The 16,796-nt window shown below is 37.4% G+C and overlaps 1 protein-coding gene across 5 annotated transcripts in view; it reads left to right on the plus strand.

The window, feature by feature from the left end:
* SGK3 (serum/glucocorticoid regulated kinase family member 3) overlaps positions 1-16,796 on the plus strand; it is a 54,962-nt gene that overhangs the window by 29,743 nt on the left and 8,423 nt on the right. For all 5 annotated transcript variants that reach the window (XM_014873023.2, XM_088175791.1, XM_088175798.1 and 2 more), the window contains 5 exons: positions 3,938-4,021; positions 5,915-5,987; positions 8,806-8,881; positions 14,543-14,630; positions 16,484-16,533. In XM_014873023.2, the coding sequence (XP_014728509.1) occupies positions 3,938-4,021; positions 5,915-5,987; positions 8,806-8,881; positions 14,543-14,630; positions 16,484-16,533 (371 nt within the window). The remainder of the gene's footprint in view (positions 1-3,937; positions 4,022-5,914; positions 5,988-8,805; positions 8,882-14,542; positions 14,631-16,483; positions 16,534-16,796) is intronic.

Consider the following 16,796-nt stretch of genomic DNA (forward strand, 5'->3'; position numbering starts at 1 on the left):
TCACTCTTCAGATGAGGAATGCAAACCCCCTTATATGGAGTTGCTGTCTGAAGAATACAACAAAACAATGGTTTACTATGAGTTATGTTGTCTCCCTTTCCTCTTCACCTCCCTTCCTTGGAGCAGAACAGTGCTGTTTGATTCTAGTGTGTTAATATGTAGTTTGGGGAAGGAGTGTGCTAATAAAGGGAATAAACAAAAGAGAACTTTACTAATTCCCTAAACCTCTGCATTCATGTGAAACTCATGTGAGCCGGAAAACCTTCATGGAAGTCTAAACATGAGCAGAACAGGTTTGTTTTGTTGCCTCAGTGCTGGCAGTTCTGCAGTTAGAATGTGCCAGTGTGGTACATTGAGCGTGTACTAATGTTGTGGTTTCCAGATCATTTTACCTAAAGGACTGTGAGACAACCTGGGCAGTGTAAAGGAACTTTGTTCGAGTGTGCCCTTTAGAAAGCTGTATGAAGCATCAGAAATGGGGGGCTCAGGGAGGAGGGGGGGAAAATCTAGCTCAGCTTACACTCTGCAGAGGAATACTTTGTCTTGCTGGCTTCTTTCTGCTTTCTGTGCCAGGGAGCAGCTTGACAAGAAATGCTTTCACAACCAAGCTTTCAAATATTGTCACATATATTTTAGGATTTGATAATGGAAGTGAGGGTCTTACTAAACTTCATGGTAAAAACTGTGAATTCCAGCACGTGTCAGTGCTGTTACTGTGTCCCCTCTTCTGTAGCTGTGTGCAATGACAGGATCCCATCAGTACTTTGACAGGGAGTGAGAAAGGGGTGCAGGGGGGAAACAGTTCATAACAAATTTGTGGTAGGTATAACTACCTCTTTTGATGGCCACACTAGTGCCATTTCTATCAAGAGTAGTAAAAAGGGTTTTCACTTGGGGTGAAAAGAAAGGTCAGAGTGATAAAGGCTAGGAAAGATTTCAGGCAACTATAGCCTTCACCTTACCATTGCTCACATGTGTGTCACTGCTGCTTCTAGAATCGTACTGGTCTGAATAGAAGCTGAATTTCAGCTCACACCTTTCGATGGCTCACTTTATGCTGGCATGGAAACAAGACAAGTATGTGCTACTTAGCTTTTGCTAGCTCTACTTTTCCCCCCTCACATTTACTCTGATAAAGCATTTTTAAAACCAGTCATGTCTCTGTGCAGTCATCATTCTGATAATTAAGTGAGCTTTTAGGTTTTGTCTCTGGAAGGGAACTTCTCATTCTTCCTAAGCCTTATCATGAGCTTTTATTGAACATTTGATTGGGTTTTGTTAAATACTGCATACTTTCAATATATTTATTACCAATTTATTTTCTTTTTCCAAATGATTACATGTTTGCGATTTTTGGGTATTCTGGCAGAGAACCTTTTTTGCTTCCACTTGATTCGTGACAACCAACCTCTATGTAAATCCACACTAGTTCGCTGTCTCACATTTTTCTGAAGATTCAGCATTCACTTTCTCCATAAAAAGAGTAAAGTATTTCCTTGTTTTGAACCATTTCTAGCCTATATTAATTGCTTTCTGTCCTTGCTGCATATTAGGTCATTCTTTCGCCTGTTTTGACAAATAGCTTTGTTTTGGGTTTCTCACTTTTATCCCTGTGCTGTTTGATGTCTGAGGCTTAATTTTCTCTTCTGACCTGTTCTCATCTCCCTTTACACCCATATCATATACAGGCTTATTAAAAAATCTCTTTCAAGGGTGCTGTTTGTCTGATTAAATCTGAAAACTTTGTCTCAGACCTGTGATGTATAATATTAATCCCCAGCCCTGTGGAAATTGGGAGTTGTTTTTGCTTTTTTTTTTTTTTTTTTTTTAATAATTTGTTGACAATAAATAGTTTCCTAACTTTCTCAGTAATTCCTCTGTCAAAATTTGAAAACAGCCTACCTTTTTATATTTCTTTGTTTAATAAAAATCAAGCATTTAATCTAGGAGCATGAGCTACCACAAACAGAATTGAAGGCTTTTAATTTCAATGACTTCTTTTGCGAAGAAATCCTACTGCATCCAGAAATAGCTGGATCCTGTCTTGTCTATAGCTAGGAAGATATTTTATAGTGATGCTTTTAGGAATTCTGTTTATTATTTCTTCCTTTTTATTTTTCTCAAAGCTTTGTGGTTTTTACCCACATACTATGAGTTGTGGATGCATCATATCTATGTTTAAGGAGTCTTCTAAGACCAAATTTAGATTAGGAATAATTCGATTTTAAAAGGTTCTTATCTAAGTCAGTCTAGGTTCCTTCCCCCCACCCTTCTAGAAATAAGCATTGCACATCTCTCTAATCATTACACAGGTGTAGCTGAGAGTAGTAACACAGCTCAGGCACATCATGGTTTTAGGTTTTGCCAGAATCTTTGTGGATATTTTGTGTCTTCTCACCTCTCAGTATGTCCATGACTGTTGGACTTGCAGCTGTTCCTTTGTTGGGGTGTGCAAGAGCTTTGTTAGTGCTGTGAATTGGATGACCTCATACAGGGTTTTTTTATGCTCTGCTGTGTAAAAAATGTTGATTGCATCGTTGCATCTGAGAGCAAAACTGTTTTAATTTAGCAGTTGCCAAGGAGGTGGATATCACCTCATACACTGAGTTATGCTTGCCTGTGCACTCTGCTCTCTGTACTTTCTCCCCAGCTACTTTGGCCCTCTGCTCAAGTGTAGTGGCATTGATTTGCCGTGCAGTCGTGGGGAGCAGAGGTGTTTTGTGTTTGAATATTGCAGGATTTGATTGCTCTATAAGAGAGCCAGTTCAGGAGGACTGTGCTTAAGTTTAGCAGCTGAAGCTTACACTGTCCACAGTGAAGGTTTTATGCTAACACTTGTTTAGCAGTATGAGGCAAACTGGGTTTTCTTAGAAGGTCTCATCAGCATTCTGCTGGATGCTTCCAACCAACTTCCTGTGTCCCCCAGGGCCTGGGACTGAGAACAGTTTATAAGAGCAGTTAACACAGCCTGACTGCAGCCCTCGGGCTGGGGAACCGATGGTGGTGGCTGCCACTTCCACTGCGGAGTTAGAGACAGAGCCAAGGTGCTGTTCCAGGGCAGAAGGGAGACTGGGGGCACTGGTCCAGTTTCTGCATTGGGAATTAGCAGTGCCCTGCACTCATTTCCTTGCTGTGCCCATCCTCTTCCCTGAAGGAATAGCTGAGCTCCTTCTGGAACTACAAGAAGGTAGAGAAGTGAAGACATCTAATTGCCTGTGAGACAGGAGAAGCCTGCTGCACACACAGCTGCCAACCAGATTTATGAATCCAGGGACTGAAAATCTGTCTAGTTATCAAAGTGCTCTGTGACATGGCATTTGAAAGGCCAGAAGTGTGCCACAGGTTCCAATTTTCCAGCTACACCTCCCTTCATCCCAGTGCTGCTTATTGTGTTATATGGGGCTGTATTTTAGCCACAGCACCATTTTTTCTCCCTGAACAATTGTGCCATCAGCCAGCATTCTTCTGTATTCATGGTGTTCAAATGTTATCTTTGTACCTTCCATATATACTTTCTCTTTAGGTTTTGGTGAAGGAAGTCTTCAGTATTTTAAATGCTTTTCTTCTTTGATATTAGTTTTTATTACAGATTATCAAATTGTTAACAAATGCCATATTAAATTTTAATGGACTATTATCTGATGGCCAGGTGTTCTTTCTGGATATTAACTAATTTATGAAACTCCACTAAATCAGTTTTGGTGTTAGTTTTTGCTTACTTGGTATTTAAAAAAATTTCTGTAAAGTACAAGATTCTTTTAATTATTCTTTTAATTATTTCTGTTGATGTCTGTGTGACTTAGCTGTAAGAAATACATGGTTTGATAAGTGCATTTACACCATAAATTTAACAGAGTGCCCTTACTTCCACCACAAGATTAAACTTGGGAGGTTTTATTAAGCTTCGTGGGCAATAACACTGTCCTTGTTCCTACAGGTTTACAAAGTGTTGGTCTCTGTTGGCAGAAATGAGTGGTTTGTCTTTCGACGGTATGCAGAGTTTGATAAACTCTACAATACGGTGAGCAAAAAGCAAGCTATGAAATCTTGCCAGAATAGCAAAGTAACACTTGCTTGCAATGTTATGGTTTGAGTTAATCCTCTCTTGAGGAGTTTGTGTCAACATTTAGTAACCATAAGAGCCTAATTAAAGAAAATTATGAAGTGGGTTTTTTAAACTCCAGTTTGTTTGAATTTCAGACTCAAAATCCACTTATTTGTCATGGTTTTTATAGTTCCTTGGGATCATAGCTTAATGAAACTTCCAGTTTAGTTGTTGTCAAAACATATAAAATGTGCTTTTGTTCATAATGAAACAACCCACAAAACATCTAGATAGACGTGTTTCCGCTAAAATAAGTGTTTTTCTTTCAAGTACTGAAAGCAATGAACAAATCCTTGTTTCTTAACAGAAATTTTCTAGTCAGTCATTGATGGCAATTCATACTCGCAGTTTTATGGCAGGTATGATTTTTTACACAAAAAAATGTGGTCAGTGTTCCAAAGTAAACAGTCCCCTTCAGCAACTAAGTATGGATTTCTTAGGTTTGTTGCTAGAGGAGAGTTTTGCCCTTTTTACATAGTGGGCAAATGGGTTAAATACTTGTTCAGGTACAAGTGTCTGGGTTATGTGTGCTGTATCCATACTTTCCTCCAGTTCTTCATATTTAGAGACCATAATTTTTGCTTTAACAAAAGGGGAAATAATTCCCCTCTGATTCCCATACTAAAATATTACCAGCTGCTTACACTGTCTTTCTGGGAAGTAGTCAAGCCTTCTCTCTTCTGCCTCCCTGTGCATTGATTTGCATGTGGCAGAGGTCTCCAAAGACAGGCTGTGAGCTTGGAAATGTTCTTGGAAATGTTTGAAATGCTCCCGGATACCCCATGCTATGCTTTGCCTGCATCTTGCAGGGATAGACCTGTAAGGGATGTGCAAACAGAAATTCCTCCTTTTAGAGGGAGTGTGGGTGATCCTGTTCCTTTGCCACGCTCCCTTGCCATTGGGATTGGCCTTGCTCTGCTGAAGTTTGTTCAGCCTTGGTGTCTCTAACATGGCCAGAGGTGAGGTCCTGGGGAAGCATAACCAGGAGGACATTTAGTCCAGTTTCTGTTCAGTGTAATTCATACAATATATACACCAAAAAGAACTTGTGCTGCTAACTGAAAGAAATACTGGTGTTGCTAAGGGAAGAAGAATTGCCAGCTACTGGAGTAGAAAACTACTCTTTAAGAGTATGAGAGTAAGATTACTCTTCTGAAGCACTTGAAGGTGAAGTAAAGTAGTTAAGGCTTGATTAGTGTCAGGTTTGGGGTTTTTTTTTAATATATAATTCGCTGGTTTTGTATACTATCTTTTGGTCAGTTTATCAAGTGTAGTAATAATCGAATTATCAAGTGCAGGATCCTAAAATAGACTGTTCATCTCTTTGCAATTTTGGTGTAGGGGTAAACCGCCTGTGATTTCTAAAGGTTTAAGAATGTAATTTGGACAAATCCCAGATGTCTGTGTCCCCAGTCTGTCCTAAACATCATGCATACAGCCTGTGCAAGCAAGAGAAAAACAAACCCAAAAGAGATAAAGAATTGGTGAAGGAAGGGAAAAAAAGGAAAATAAAAACGACACTGAAAGTTGTTTTTTTAACCTGGGACAAATCATTTTGCACTATTGCTCTAGTAGTCCATAAGCTGAAGATGAGATGGCCTTTGAATTTAAAAGGGTATGTCTATTGCAAACAAGCTGAGTACAGATTGTTCTGGGTATGTTTTTTTCCCTTGTGTATGAGCAGAGGAAATGGCATAGCAGAATTACTAATAATCAAGTGTTCAAACTGTTCATCAGAAAACAAAATGCAATTATTTCTAAATACTTTAATGTCTAAGCACAATCCAATTTTATGTGTTTTGTTTTTAGCTAAAGAAGCAATTTCCCACCATGAACCTGAAGATTCCAGCTAAAAGAATATTTGGAGATAATTTTGATCCTGGTATGTCATCATCTTGTTATTCATTTTGTCAGTTTCTTTATGTGAAAATTGATCCATTCCAGCCTACAAGAAACTGTCTTATATGAGTTTTGCAGCGGTCCTCAAAACAGTGACTAAACCAAAGTTTAGTCATGCTTCAGTCAAGAGCAGAAACTAGTGTGGGTAGGTGTTTTACCTTGTGATAGTGAACAAAGCATTGCTTGGTCACCCTGTGCCTCTCTGCACTGAAGGCTACAGCTCCTTCCAGCCCTCCCATATTTAGGATTCTGATTCTGAACTGTCAGGTGTGATCGCTCTTCTATAAAAGCAAAAGCCAAACTCCAAGCTCTTCCTCAGCTTTATGCATAATCCATTTTAAGCTTTTCTTTGTGTTACATGCCCCACAGCCATCTCTGGAAAATGAAATAACTCAAAGATTTATCTTTGAGGACTTTAGAACTCTCTTTATCTGAATGTGCTTCCTTGTACAATTCAGGTGAAAATGAACTTGTTCTATAAGTAGAACAACAACAGGAAGCGTGTCCAATGTGAATATGTTGTGCTCCAGTTGCCAGTGATAGGTTCTCATTTAGCTTGCTCTGTACACAGCAAAATACTAATGAAAGTCACTTGTAAAGTGCCTTGAAGTAACCTGGTGGCACCACAGATGAATAACCAAAAAGGCAAATGGGAAGGCCAGGCCATTGCTCTGTGTGTTTGTACATTCATTCAAGCCATTTTTTACTTCAGGCTTTTCCCGGTATTCTTTGGACCCCTCCCACCCTCCCCTGGCTTGCTGATGTGGTCACACTGTTTGTAGTTTCATCTCCTCCTGCACCTGTTTCAATCGTTACATTTTGTCCTTTGCTGAGGAACAAATAGATCCGAAGCTGTTGAGCTCTTAGGATGTGTAGGATTGGATTTTTTTAAAAGTTCTGACAAACAAACCTAGTGTTTGGCAATTGCAGTTAATATCCGGATCCTGATGTGAAATTCTGTTTTATTTTTTATTAGAATAATCAAATACAAGTATCCAAGCTCTGATGTTCTCTTTTGATGAAGATGTAAATGATTGCCAAAAGTTCTACATGTATTTTGTCTACAGGGACTTCTTGTTTAGTTCTGGTTCCTTTTCTCTGACCTTGGGTTCTCAGAGCTGGCTGAAGACCAGAGAATGCCATGCGGTCTGGTTTGCTGTACAGGCAAATACACAGGTGGATTTCTTGGAGCCAAATTTAGGAAACTGGAGTTTTAATGGGGAAAAAAACCTCGACTAAAATTTTATTGAAATTACATATGTAAAACAAAGTCCTCAAACTTGTTTTAAATTTCCGTGAACTACGCTGAAATCCTTGAAGCATGAGAAACTAAATAGTTCTCAAGATGTTTCTTGCTGGGAGGCAGGGTGGAGATGGAGCCATGATGCTTATGTAAATAATTTTTTTCTTAACACTGGTTTATTGAAGCTTTGATGTAATATGTCTGCTGACTCCTGAAACAAGTTACATATTGTACAAATATTGAAAAGGTATTTTACTTCTGTAATCCATCCATTGGTATGCAGCATTGTACTACTGCATTGAAATGCAGCAGAGTGAGACCTTTACATGCCTTTACCAAAATCTACCAAAAATATTGTCATTTAAATTACCTTTTAAATGCTCCAGTTCTTTTGGCACTTAGGTTATTTTAAAATTAATCTTGTTTTAACTTGAAAAAATGGAACAGAAACCAGTCAGAATACAGACCCTGAAAATTTCAGCTGTTACAGCTATTTTATCTTCACCAGCATGGATAGCCCTGTAGGCTTAGAGTGACTGATGACATTGAACATCTGCCACACTGAAATTGCTGATGTTGGTGACTCCCATAATATCTGTATGCAAATTTACCTTCCTGTTAGATGTCAGTAATTTGAGATTATTAAATACCCTAGGAAGAGTTCAGGGATTATATGCCTGAAATAATATGGTCATTTTTCTTAATATTTTAAGTACAGGTGTTAATTAAAACTTAATTTTAATTTAAAATTTTAATGACTGTCAGTAATCTGGATATGACAGTCATTGGAATGCCTTAAAAGTTAGTGCATGAGTTCAGTATTCTTTTTCCATACAAATTACTGTTGATACAAGTAATGAAAGATAAGATTATTCCATTTTACACTTTATTTTATGTTAGAACTCTCTCTCTATTCTAAATCCTTTGTGTATCTTTCCATATTGCTACAGAACATTTATGTGTCTTAAGCTTTAGATAAGGGAAGGGATTCTGAGGATTATCTCTTTTAATGTTGGAGGTGATGTCCAAAATCTAAAGGAAACTATTTTATTTTGTTACCTCTGATGGCTCTGAGTGCCTGCCAGCAGGACGAATTGTGCAATTTTCTCCCTGCCATACATACGTTATGGAAATATGCTGCTTGGTAGGACTGTTCATGTAAAAACTTGACTTGTGCAGCTGATGTCAGGTTTTGCCTGTGGGTTCTTGGGGTTTTTCTTCCTGTGGAATCAGGTGCTGAAGGGCTCACCCGTGCAACAAAGGCTGCACAGATTAGCCTGCTGTGGTTACACACTGTTCTGGAAGCACAGGGTGGCACTTCTAATCCACCTGGCTTTCAGCATTTTTACATAGTGTTACAGAGACACTGAAATTTATTCTCTCAGCTCAGTTCAATGTTCGAAGCTTGCAGTTTTCATATGTAGAACCAATCCTGTTCTAAATCAGTCATGGGCCAGTCTCCTTTTAACTGCTGCTTTAAATCCTAAAAAAACCTGAATAAGAAAATAAGTCTTTTTCACAAGCTGACTGATGATTCTAATAAATCTGTTTTTTTCAGATTTTATTAAACAGAGAAGAGCAGGACTGAATGAATTCATTCAAAATTTAGTTAGACAGCCAGAGCTATGCAACCAGTAAGTAGTTTCATTTCTGTTTTATAAGGGCTGTTGAAAAGACATGAGATGAAAAGATATGTTAAATACAAAATTGCAAATAAGGTATTTAACCAGAAAATGTGTTTTACCTGTTCAGAGCTCTTCAGTATAAAAAAAATAAACTTTATATGGCCATCCGTTCAGGAAAAATCTACAGACTGAGGAGTATAAAAGTGTTTTTGTTTTCTGAAAACCATCCTACAAATCAATTTGCAGGCAATTAACTGATCTTAATTCCAAGGGTGCAGATTCCACAGTAAAATGTTGCTGTAGGGCAGATGTTTCTTTTACCAGTGGCTGTACTGTTTTGCCCTGCTGTCTCTCGCTGCTGCATTGCTGGCAGTCAATCACTGCCGGTATATTTTTTTTTTTGTTAAGAGCAGTTCATGTGTGCTCCAGAACTTGTTTAAAGCACAATAATCAAGTGGCTTAATTAGCTTGCTGAGATGGCTTGGGATAACCAAGCTAATCTGCCTAAAGGAAATGATGGATAAGCTTGTACCTAAACTGTTCCCAGCAGGACTGCAGGTGTGTTCACCACCACCAGTGAATGGGAGATGGTGTTAGGACAGTGAGCTCTGGTTAAATCTGGAGAACAGCACTGTTTGTGAGAACCCATTGCAGGGCAAACAGGTGCCTTCTTTCAGTTGAAGGCTGTAATCAGTTTTCAACTAAATCCATTCAATCTATGTTGCTTGAGTTGGTAAAATGGTAAAGCTCTGTGCTTGGCTTTAGTGCTGAGTAAATGTCTTTAATACATATGCTTTGTTTAATTAGCCTATTTGTACAGCCTGTGAAGTTTCCCATTTCCCACCGGAGAAAGTAACTCTAACAGAATCACTGCAGTTCGCAGCATGCAGTCAGATTTTCTTTTTTCACAACAAATGGACTATTTAATGTCCTGTCAACCTGAAATATGTACTTCCTTTCCTTTCACGATTAAAAAAAAAAAACATTTTATATATACTTCTTTTGATTAGTGGAAAAAAATTACTAACAAAGTCTTCACGGAAGGATACCTTTCCACCAGAACAAACATTATAAGGTTTGTGTTCATGGTACTGTTCTTTGGGAAATAATAAAAAACACTTTAATATAACAAATTACTAAAAATCAATCTGTTTTGTTTCATTGGGAAAGGATACTGGCTTATTTAGGCCAGTCTCCTCCTCTGGTTGTCAGTATATCCAATTACCAAATATTTTTGTTCCAAAACATACTATATTTGTTCTCCAGAGGTAAAATAGTACTTTCTTTGTTATGGAGAGCACTAAATGGTGTGCTTAAAAAAACATCAAACCTCAAATCCACCTGCCTCCTTAAATTTTTGTGAGCTTTTAAAATTGTTTTATTCTTGAATGCAACTGTAGAAGAATCAATGTTTTTTAAAATGGCACTTATCTGACTTAACTGACTTAAACCAGGGTTAAGACATAGGTCTGATAGTGTTTGGTGCTGATTAAAGTGTATTCAATAATCTTATTAAACAGAGTTCTACAATAAAAACAACAAATAGAGACTAAAGTTTGTCTTGTACTGTTCTACTCCACCCCACCCTTTAAGAAATAGTGAATTACACGGGAGAAAAAGCCTTTATCCACAGTTCAGTGCAAAACCATTTAATTTTGCACTAATTTCTGTGTTGTTTCTCTTTTAATCACTGCAAGGTGATTGTTTTTCTGAAGTTAGCTTTTGCTTTTTGCAGAGTTGTATTGCAACAAATCATATAATTAATTATGTAATCTGTCACCTTTTCTGTGTTCCAGTGAATGTTGTTGTAGAGGAAATGCCAAATCTTTGATCTTGGTGCTTGGGATTTTTTGTAAAATCTGATAGAAGCTACTCAAGGGATACGTGATAACTGAGTCTTCACAGATAGTCAATCCTTGCTTTCTTAGTTTTGCTTTAATGTGCTAATTAAATTTGAAACTAGGTCAAATAACTTATGTAAAGTTAGTGATGTACAAGGAAGACTTAGTGGGTTGTGTGTTCTTCACAGAATCATTAGGAAATCCACCTTCCACTGCATCTTTTAAGCATTAAAACCAGTATCAGCATGTCATATATTTTAAGTCGTGCTTAGGAGAATTGTTTCACTAAAAGCTTAAGGATGATTCAAGGTGTTCTCATTTCTGGATGGGAAGGCACCTGAACATCTGAAGTGAAAAGTACAAATGTCAGTTGCATTGTGTCCAAGATGGTAATATTTGCATTATTCTTTGAAACATGCAGCACTGTGTTCTTATTTTCCATCAGTGGCCATTTTTTCTTGGGTCTGGCACATTTCTTGAATGGTGTATCAAAGCCAAACCTTTTTGCTCGGTAAAAAATCCAAGAAAAACCTAAGGTGTATTGGAGTGCTTAGAGAGACCCTGTGACAGTTGATAAGGATTTTCCTGCAGTCACTGTCAGGTGGAATACAGGGTGAGATCACTGGCTTAGTCCAAACTGGGAATTAAGTGCACTAGCTTCAAGCTGCATTTCCTTGGCAGACTAACTGTGATAGACAGCTTGCTTTCACGGGTAGAATGCAGATGTTCCAAGAAAAGGTAGGGATAGGTAGGGCAGAATGGATAGAGATCTGATGGTGTGTCCCCCTTTCTGACTGCTGCCCTTAATAGGATCTGGGAGTTTGTTCCTAGGGAGCACTGTGAGCCTCCCTAAAACACTACACAACTCATGAAAGTGGGCTGCTCACCCCCTCAAATGTAGGCCTTCACTGAAGTATTACTGCATTTAATTGCTGTCTATCAGAACATGTCCAAAGAAAACCTGTTTGAAAAACTGTATAATAGAGGATGCATTAAAGATGTAATGCAGTTATTTTTAAATAGTCCAAAGTAGCTCCTTAATGAGAATGAGAACATTTGCATAACACTTGAAGAACTCAGGGATGACAATACTCTGCAACCTGTGGGGAAATGAGTTATCAGTTCTGTAAGTGAGAGGCAGGATCTGAATGTGTTCCTTACAAGAAAATCAGTCACAATTTTTTTCTGATTTCAAAATCTGAGTAATATAAAAGTGAATGTGAAACCGCTGAATTTTAGGAACTTGCAGACTGTGTTGGGGAAAACAAACCTTGCTTTATATTATTGCCCTCTTTTAAAGTGTTGCTGTACTTTGCTGTATTATGGCTTTTTGAACCTTTGCTTTCTGTAAGAAAGATATCAGAAAGATGATAGAATTTTTTTAAGAAAATGTGGTGAGAAGAGGGAGCAGCTGGGCACCATTACTTAAATGAAGTATGTCTTAAATGTTAAGCTTCTGTCACTGGCTATTAATTTTACCATCTTTGCTTTGAAATTTGTGTGACTTTTTGGGTTTGTTCATATTTCTATGTGCATCTGAAATTTCTGTGTGGTATTACATTGTTTTTGCAGGAAGACTAATGCAGAAAGAGTATTACATAAGCAACCGTATTTAAGCAGAGTTTGACACTCTTTCGTGTATTTCAGAGATAATCCATAAAATAAATTTATTCAGCCAATCATAAAAATCCAGACAGAACCAACTTTTGCTGGTAGTTTATGTATAATGTATAATGAGTATCCCTTTTTAAGTGGTTTTCTCAATCCTTTTAATTTCATAGATGAGGTTATTTTAGGAATAGTTTCCATGTATTCTGAAATACATTGAGTTATTCCATGTGAGTTAATACAGCACAGAAGTCCTACCAATCTGTATAGCATTATGCATAACATGCTGCAATCTTGCCTAAGAAATTGGTACATGAAATTTTTTTATTTTTAATCAGTAGTTCTTTGCATTGCTTTTAAAATTGCAAATGTGAACAGTGTAACATCAATCAGTTATGATTCTGGCTATTGTGGAGATTGTGGAATACTCTGCAACTGTACAGCAGCCTGTTCCTGTGAATTGATGTTTTTATGTTTTTCCTGCTGTGAATTCAGTCATGAACAAAGTTACTATAGTAACTATTTGCAATGTATTACAACATGCTCTATTTAATCAGCCAGTTGTCCAGAATAATTAATGCTTAAAGGTAATTAAGGTCTGTTTCTGTTGTTCTATCTAGTGAAAAGCATTAACCATAACTTTTTATTCTTGATTTTATGATATCCAAACGTTCTGAAACTTAACTTGTTGCATCATGACCCAGTATAACCACAGTGTCCAAACCACTGCAATTTTTGTCTTCCTGGCCTCAGGATACAAGACATGCTGAAATAGATCAGAATTTGGAGTTTATATAAAATGGAAAGTATTAAACTGAAATGTAGGTAGGAAATTATGTGAATAGTCTTGTTGCTGTGCTTTAAACCTGAAAGGCTGAAGGTAACTGAAACATATTTCAAATAGGATTTAGGAATACAGAATGTAAGTGATGAAGGCTGGGAGCCTCAGCCTAGGATATGAGGTAGGTTCAGTAGTGCAGACAGGAAATTACAGGAGCTGGAAAAGTGTCAGAAACAGCTCATCTTTTACTTCTGATCCTCACTGATCAAGGATGTGTGAAGGTGAAGGGATTGAAAATAGCGAGTACATCTGTTTCTTACATAAAACTACCCTATTTTATATATTCTAAGAACTGATTAAAAGAGCAGCTCCATAGTAAGCTAGTGCTTTTCTTGTACTGAATGGCTCATGGGGAGTTTCCGATCAGTGACTGCCCTGAGTCCTTCTCAAACAACTTAAAGTCTCTGAAATGGAGGTAAGATTTATTCCTCGATAAGAAGATTGCCTTTTAGTGAACTGAAGGAACTTGAAAGATTCAAATCATCTCTTGAAGTGGTTTATACAGGCTATACACAATACCTATTCTTTAGGAATTAATTTTTCCTCAGTTGCATTACATTATCCTTTAGCTGTGCTGTGGTTCAGAAAGGAGTTATATTTTTTTGATCTGTTGGACAACCCTTTCTTCCTGGAAGAAGAAATTTGTGTTCTTGGAATTCTCTTACTTTCCCACCTTTCTCTCAGTCCTTGTCCCCCAGCCCCACCAAGACAGAGCTTGAAACCACTGCTGAAGATAAAATGCATCTCCTTAGGTACTGTGGGAAGCCTGTTGCTAATTCCTGAAGCATTTGTGTCCTGCAGCTGACGGGAAGGATTTCTTAACATTGTTTTGACAATGCCCAGCCAGAAGGAATTTTGAATACAAGATCACTGTCTTCTCCTTTAAAGTGAATGGGGAGAGGAACGTTATTGCTGTGCATCCCTTGGAACATGTGTCTTTCCTTGGGATACAGATAATGTATTTCATTCCCTATTGTATTGGACAATTAATTTTAGAAAACAAAAATTTCAACTCTTCAGGTTTTTGGAAGAAATTTGGTTTCTTGGAGACTGCTAGCCACTTAGAACTCCTGCTTTCTTCTGATTATTATCTTTAAATGCAGTTCTGCAATGTTTCCTTCTGAAGTTTTCATATACATATACTTCAACGTGTCAGGTTTTTGCAAATGAAAAGGTTTATGCTGTATAACACATTTGGAAGTTGAATTATGTTGCTGTAAAAGAAAGTATTGCTTGCACACAGTCCTTAATTACCAGAACTTAAATATAAAACTTTGTGATGAGTAACTTCTTTGTATGTTCCTGTTCAATCCTATGCTCTGTTTATGGCTGAAAATCATGCAGATGATTGGTGTGCTAATGAAGTTAATGTGTTTCTAGCCCAGATGTCAGAGCATTTCTTCAGATGGATAACCCAAAACACCAGTCAGATCCATCTGAAGATGAAGATGAAAGGAGCAGTCGGAAGGTAATAAAACAGAAGTAGAACAGTCTTCTACGTTTTAGCTGCTTGAGGGCAATCTTCTTAGGTATATTATTTACTGAAAACTACTGGTAGGTTTTGCAATAAATCCCCTCCCTGTTCTTTTAAACAACTCAGTTGTACTGTGGGGTGTAAGCTATTTTTCTGTCACGTGTGGACTGCAGAGAGGAGTAAAAGTGATTACTGCCTTTTTCTTGCTTATTCCCCCCTTGCTATACAGGTTAAAGAAACACAACTTCAGTCATAACTTAGCTGTCAGAGTTTTTGCAGTCTGTTCAAAGGCTCTTGCTAAGAACATCTGGCAAGGAGCAGGGGAGATTGAATGTTTAATTGTCTTTTTGTTTGCTTGTGCGTTCTTCTTTTTTAAAGATGGGGGAAATAGAATTCTCTCAGGGGAAAAACTGCAGTCTTTCTAAAAGTCACTTAGGAGCAAGGATGGATTTGATTTCATTTCACATATAACACTGTGTGAGGTCTGAAGTTTCTTTTGTCAAAAAAGCCACTATATAGCTGGCTGGATTCTCTGAAAATCAGTTTACAGCCTCCAGAAACAGTGCTGGAGTATCTCTAGGAAGGCAGAAGTGCCATATTTAATCTTGTCTTCTCTATTACTTACTACTTGGCATAAAGATATGATATTAATAGTTCTCTTCTTATTCAGCCCCTGTTAGAGATGTAAGAGTTGTTTCAGTTTGTGTATGATCCATGGGAGATTTAGTGTATTCTGAAAGTTTCATTTCTAAAGTCACTAGTTTAAAATACTGGTTTCTTCCTCCTTTGAAAGGTATTTTAAGTAATGCAGAATGATATAAACCTTCTGTGAAAAATTAAAAATGTCATACCACAGCAAATTCTAAAAAGAGAGCTACTGCATAATGGCCTCGACCCCATATTATTGGTGGAAAATTCACCTTATGTTGTAAATGATGAAGCCAAACAACAAGGAACAAAAAAAGCCTTCAGAAAAAAAAAGTCTTTTTTCTACAGTAGCTCTTTCAAAACTGTCCAGTACCACTGGCTCATTTCAGTGAGTAGAGGCATCCAGTGTTGCTGTCAGGCCATTTTCCATATCTGGACTACTGCTTTGTGCTGCCTGGCAGCCTGTCCCCAGGTAACTTGTAATTGAGTGCAGTTTATTCTTTTCTGATAATTTCCAGAATCACAATGAGAGTACAAATATTGCTTTTCTGAATCAAAAACAAAATGGAGAAAATCACCTAAATGACAGTGGCTTCCTCTACTGCCTGTAATTTACAAATTCTGCCTGGGTGTGTACCAGTAAGATTCATGGAATTCCAGGAATTGAGTTATTTAACCTTTAATGTCAGGATAGAAAAGGTTGGTAATGTTTTTCTTGGGGCTGGAAGAATGTTCACTTTCATGTTTTTACAAGCACTCTGTCTTTCATTAATTACTCTTATATAAACAGTGTGGGTTTAAAATTATTGTATTAGTAAGAACTTGGAGAATTTGGAGTAAAAGGCAGAAAATATGTTCATGAAGCAAGTACAGAAAGGGTTAAGTTCTGAATGAGGAACAATTTGTTTATTGAAATATTCTTCAATTTTTATTTCTGATCTTTTCCTCTCTGAATGAACACAGATATTTTATTACGTTCATCCTTGAACAGGATGTGTGTAGAAAGAATTTGTGACAAGGTGATGATGGCCAGGTATTTCAGTTCCCAATCTAGATGTTAGATCTCTTTAAAATTCGAATGTAACAAGTGTAAAAGTATGGATTGAGCTGATTAGTAGAGTATTTTGAAATCAGTATTGGTTGAAAGCTAAGAGAGAAGAAAAAATACTATAAGTAAACCTCTTTGTTTCTCCCAACAGTTAAACTCTACCTCACAGAATATCAACCTGGGACCATCTGGAAATCCTCAGTAGGTTTCAATTAAGTTGAATTTAATGTAATTAAGTTTAATGTAAATTTAAAATTTAATTAAATGGGATTAAAATTAATTTTAAAACCTGAAAGGTTAGACTGACCTTGGGAGTGGTCCCACAGCTTCTGAAAACAAGTTTGGTTTATTGCATGCCGAAGGAGTGGTTTGCTTTTTTGATGCTGCAACTCAGTTACTGCAGTGGTAACTTGTGTCTCTGTTTGATGTCTTCTGCAGAGGTTCTGTTCTCAGTTCTGTATGAA

Source organism: Sturnus vulgaris, chromosome 1 (genome assembly GCF_052056855.1).
Source record: "Sturnus vulgaris isolate bStuVul1 chromosome 1, bStuVul1.hap1, whole genome shotgun sequence".
Classification (NCBI taxonomy): Eukaryota; Metazoa; Chordata; class Aves; order Passeriformes; family Sturnidae; genus Sturnus; species Sturnus vulgaris.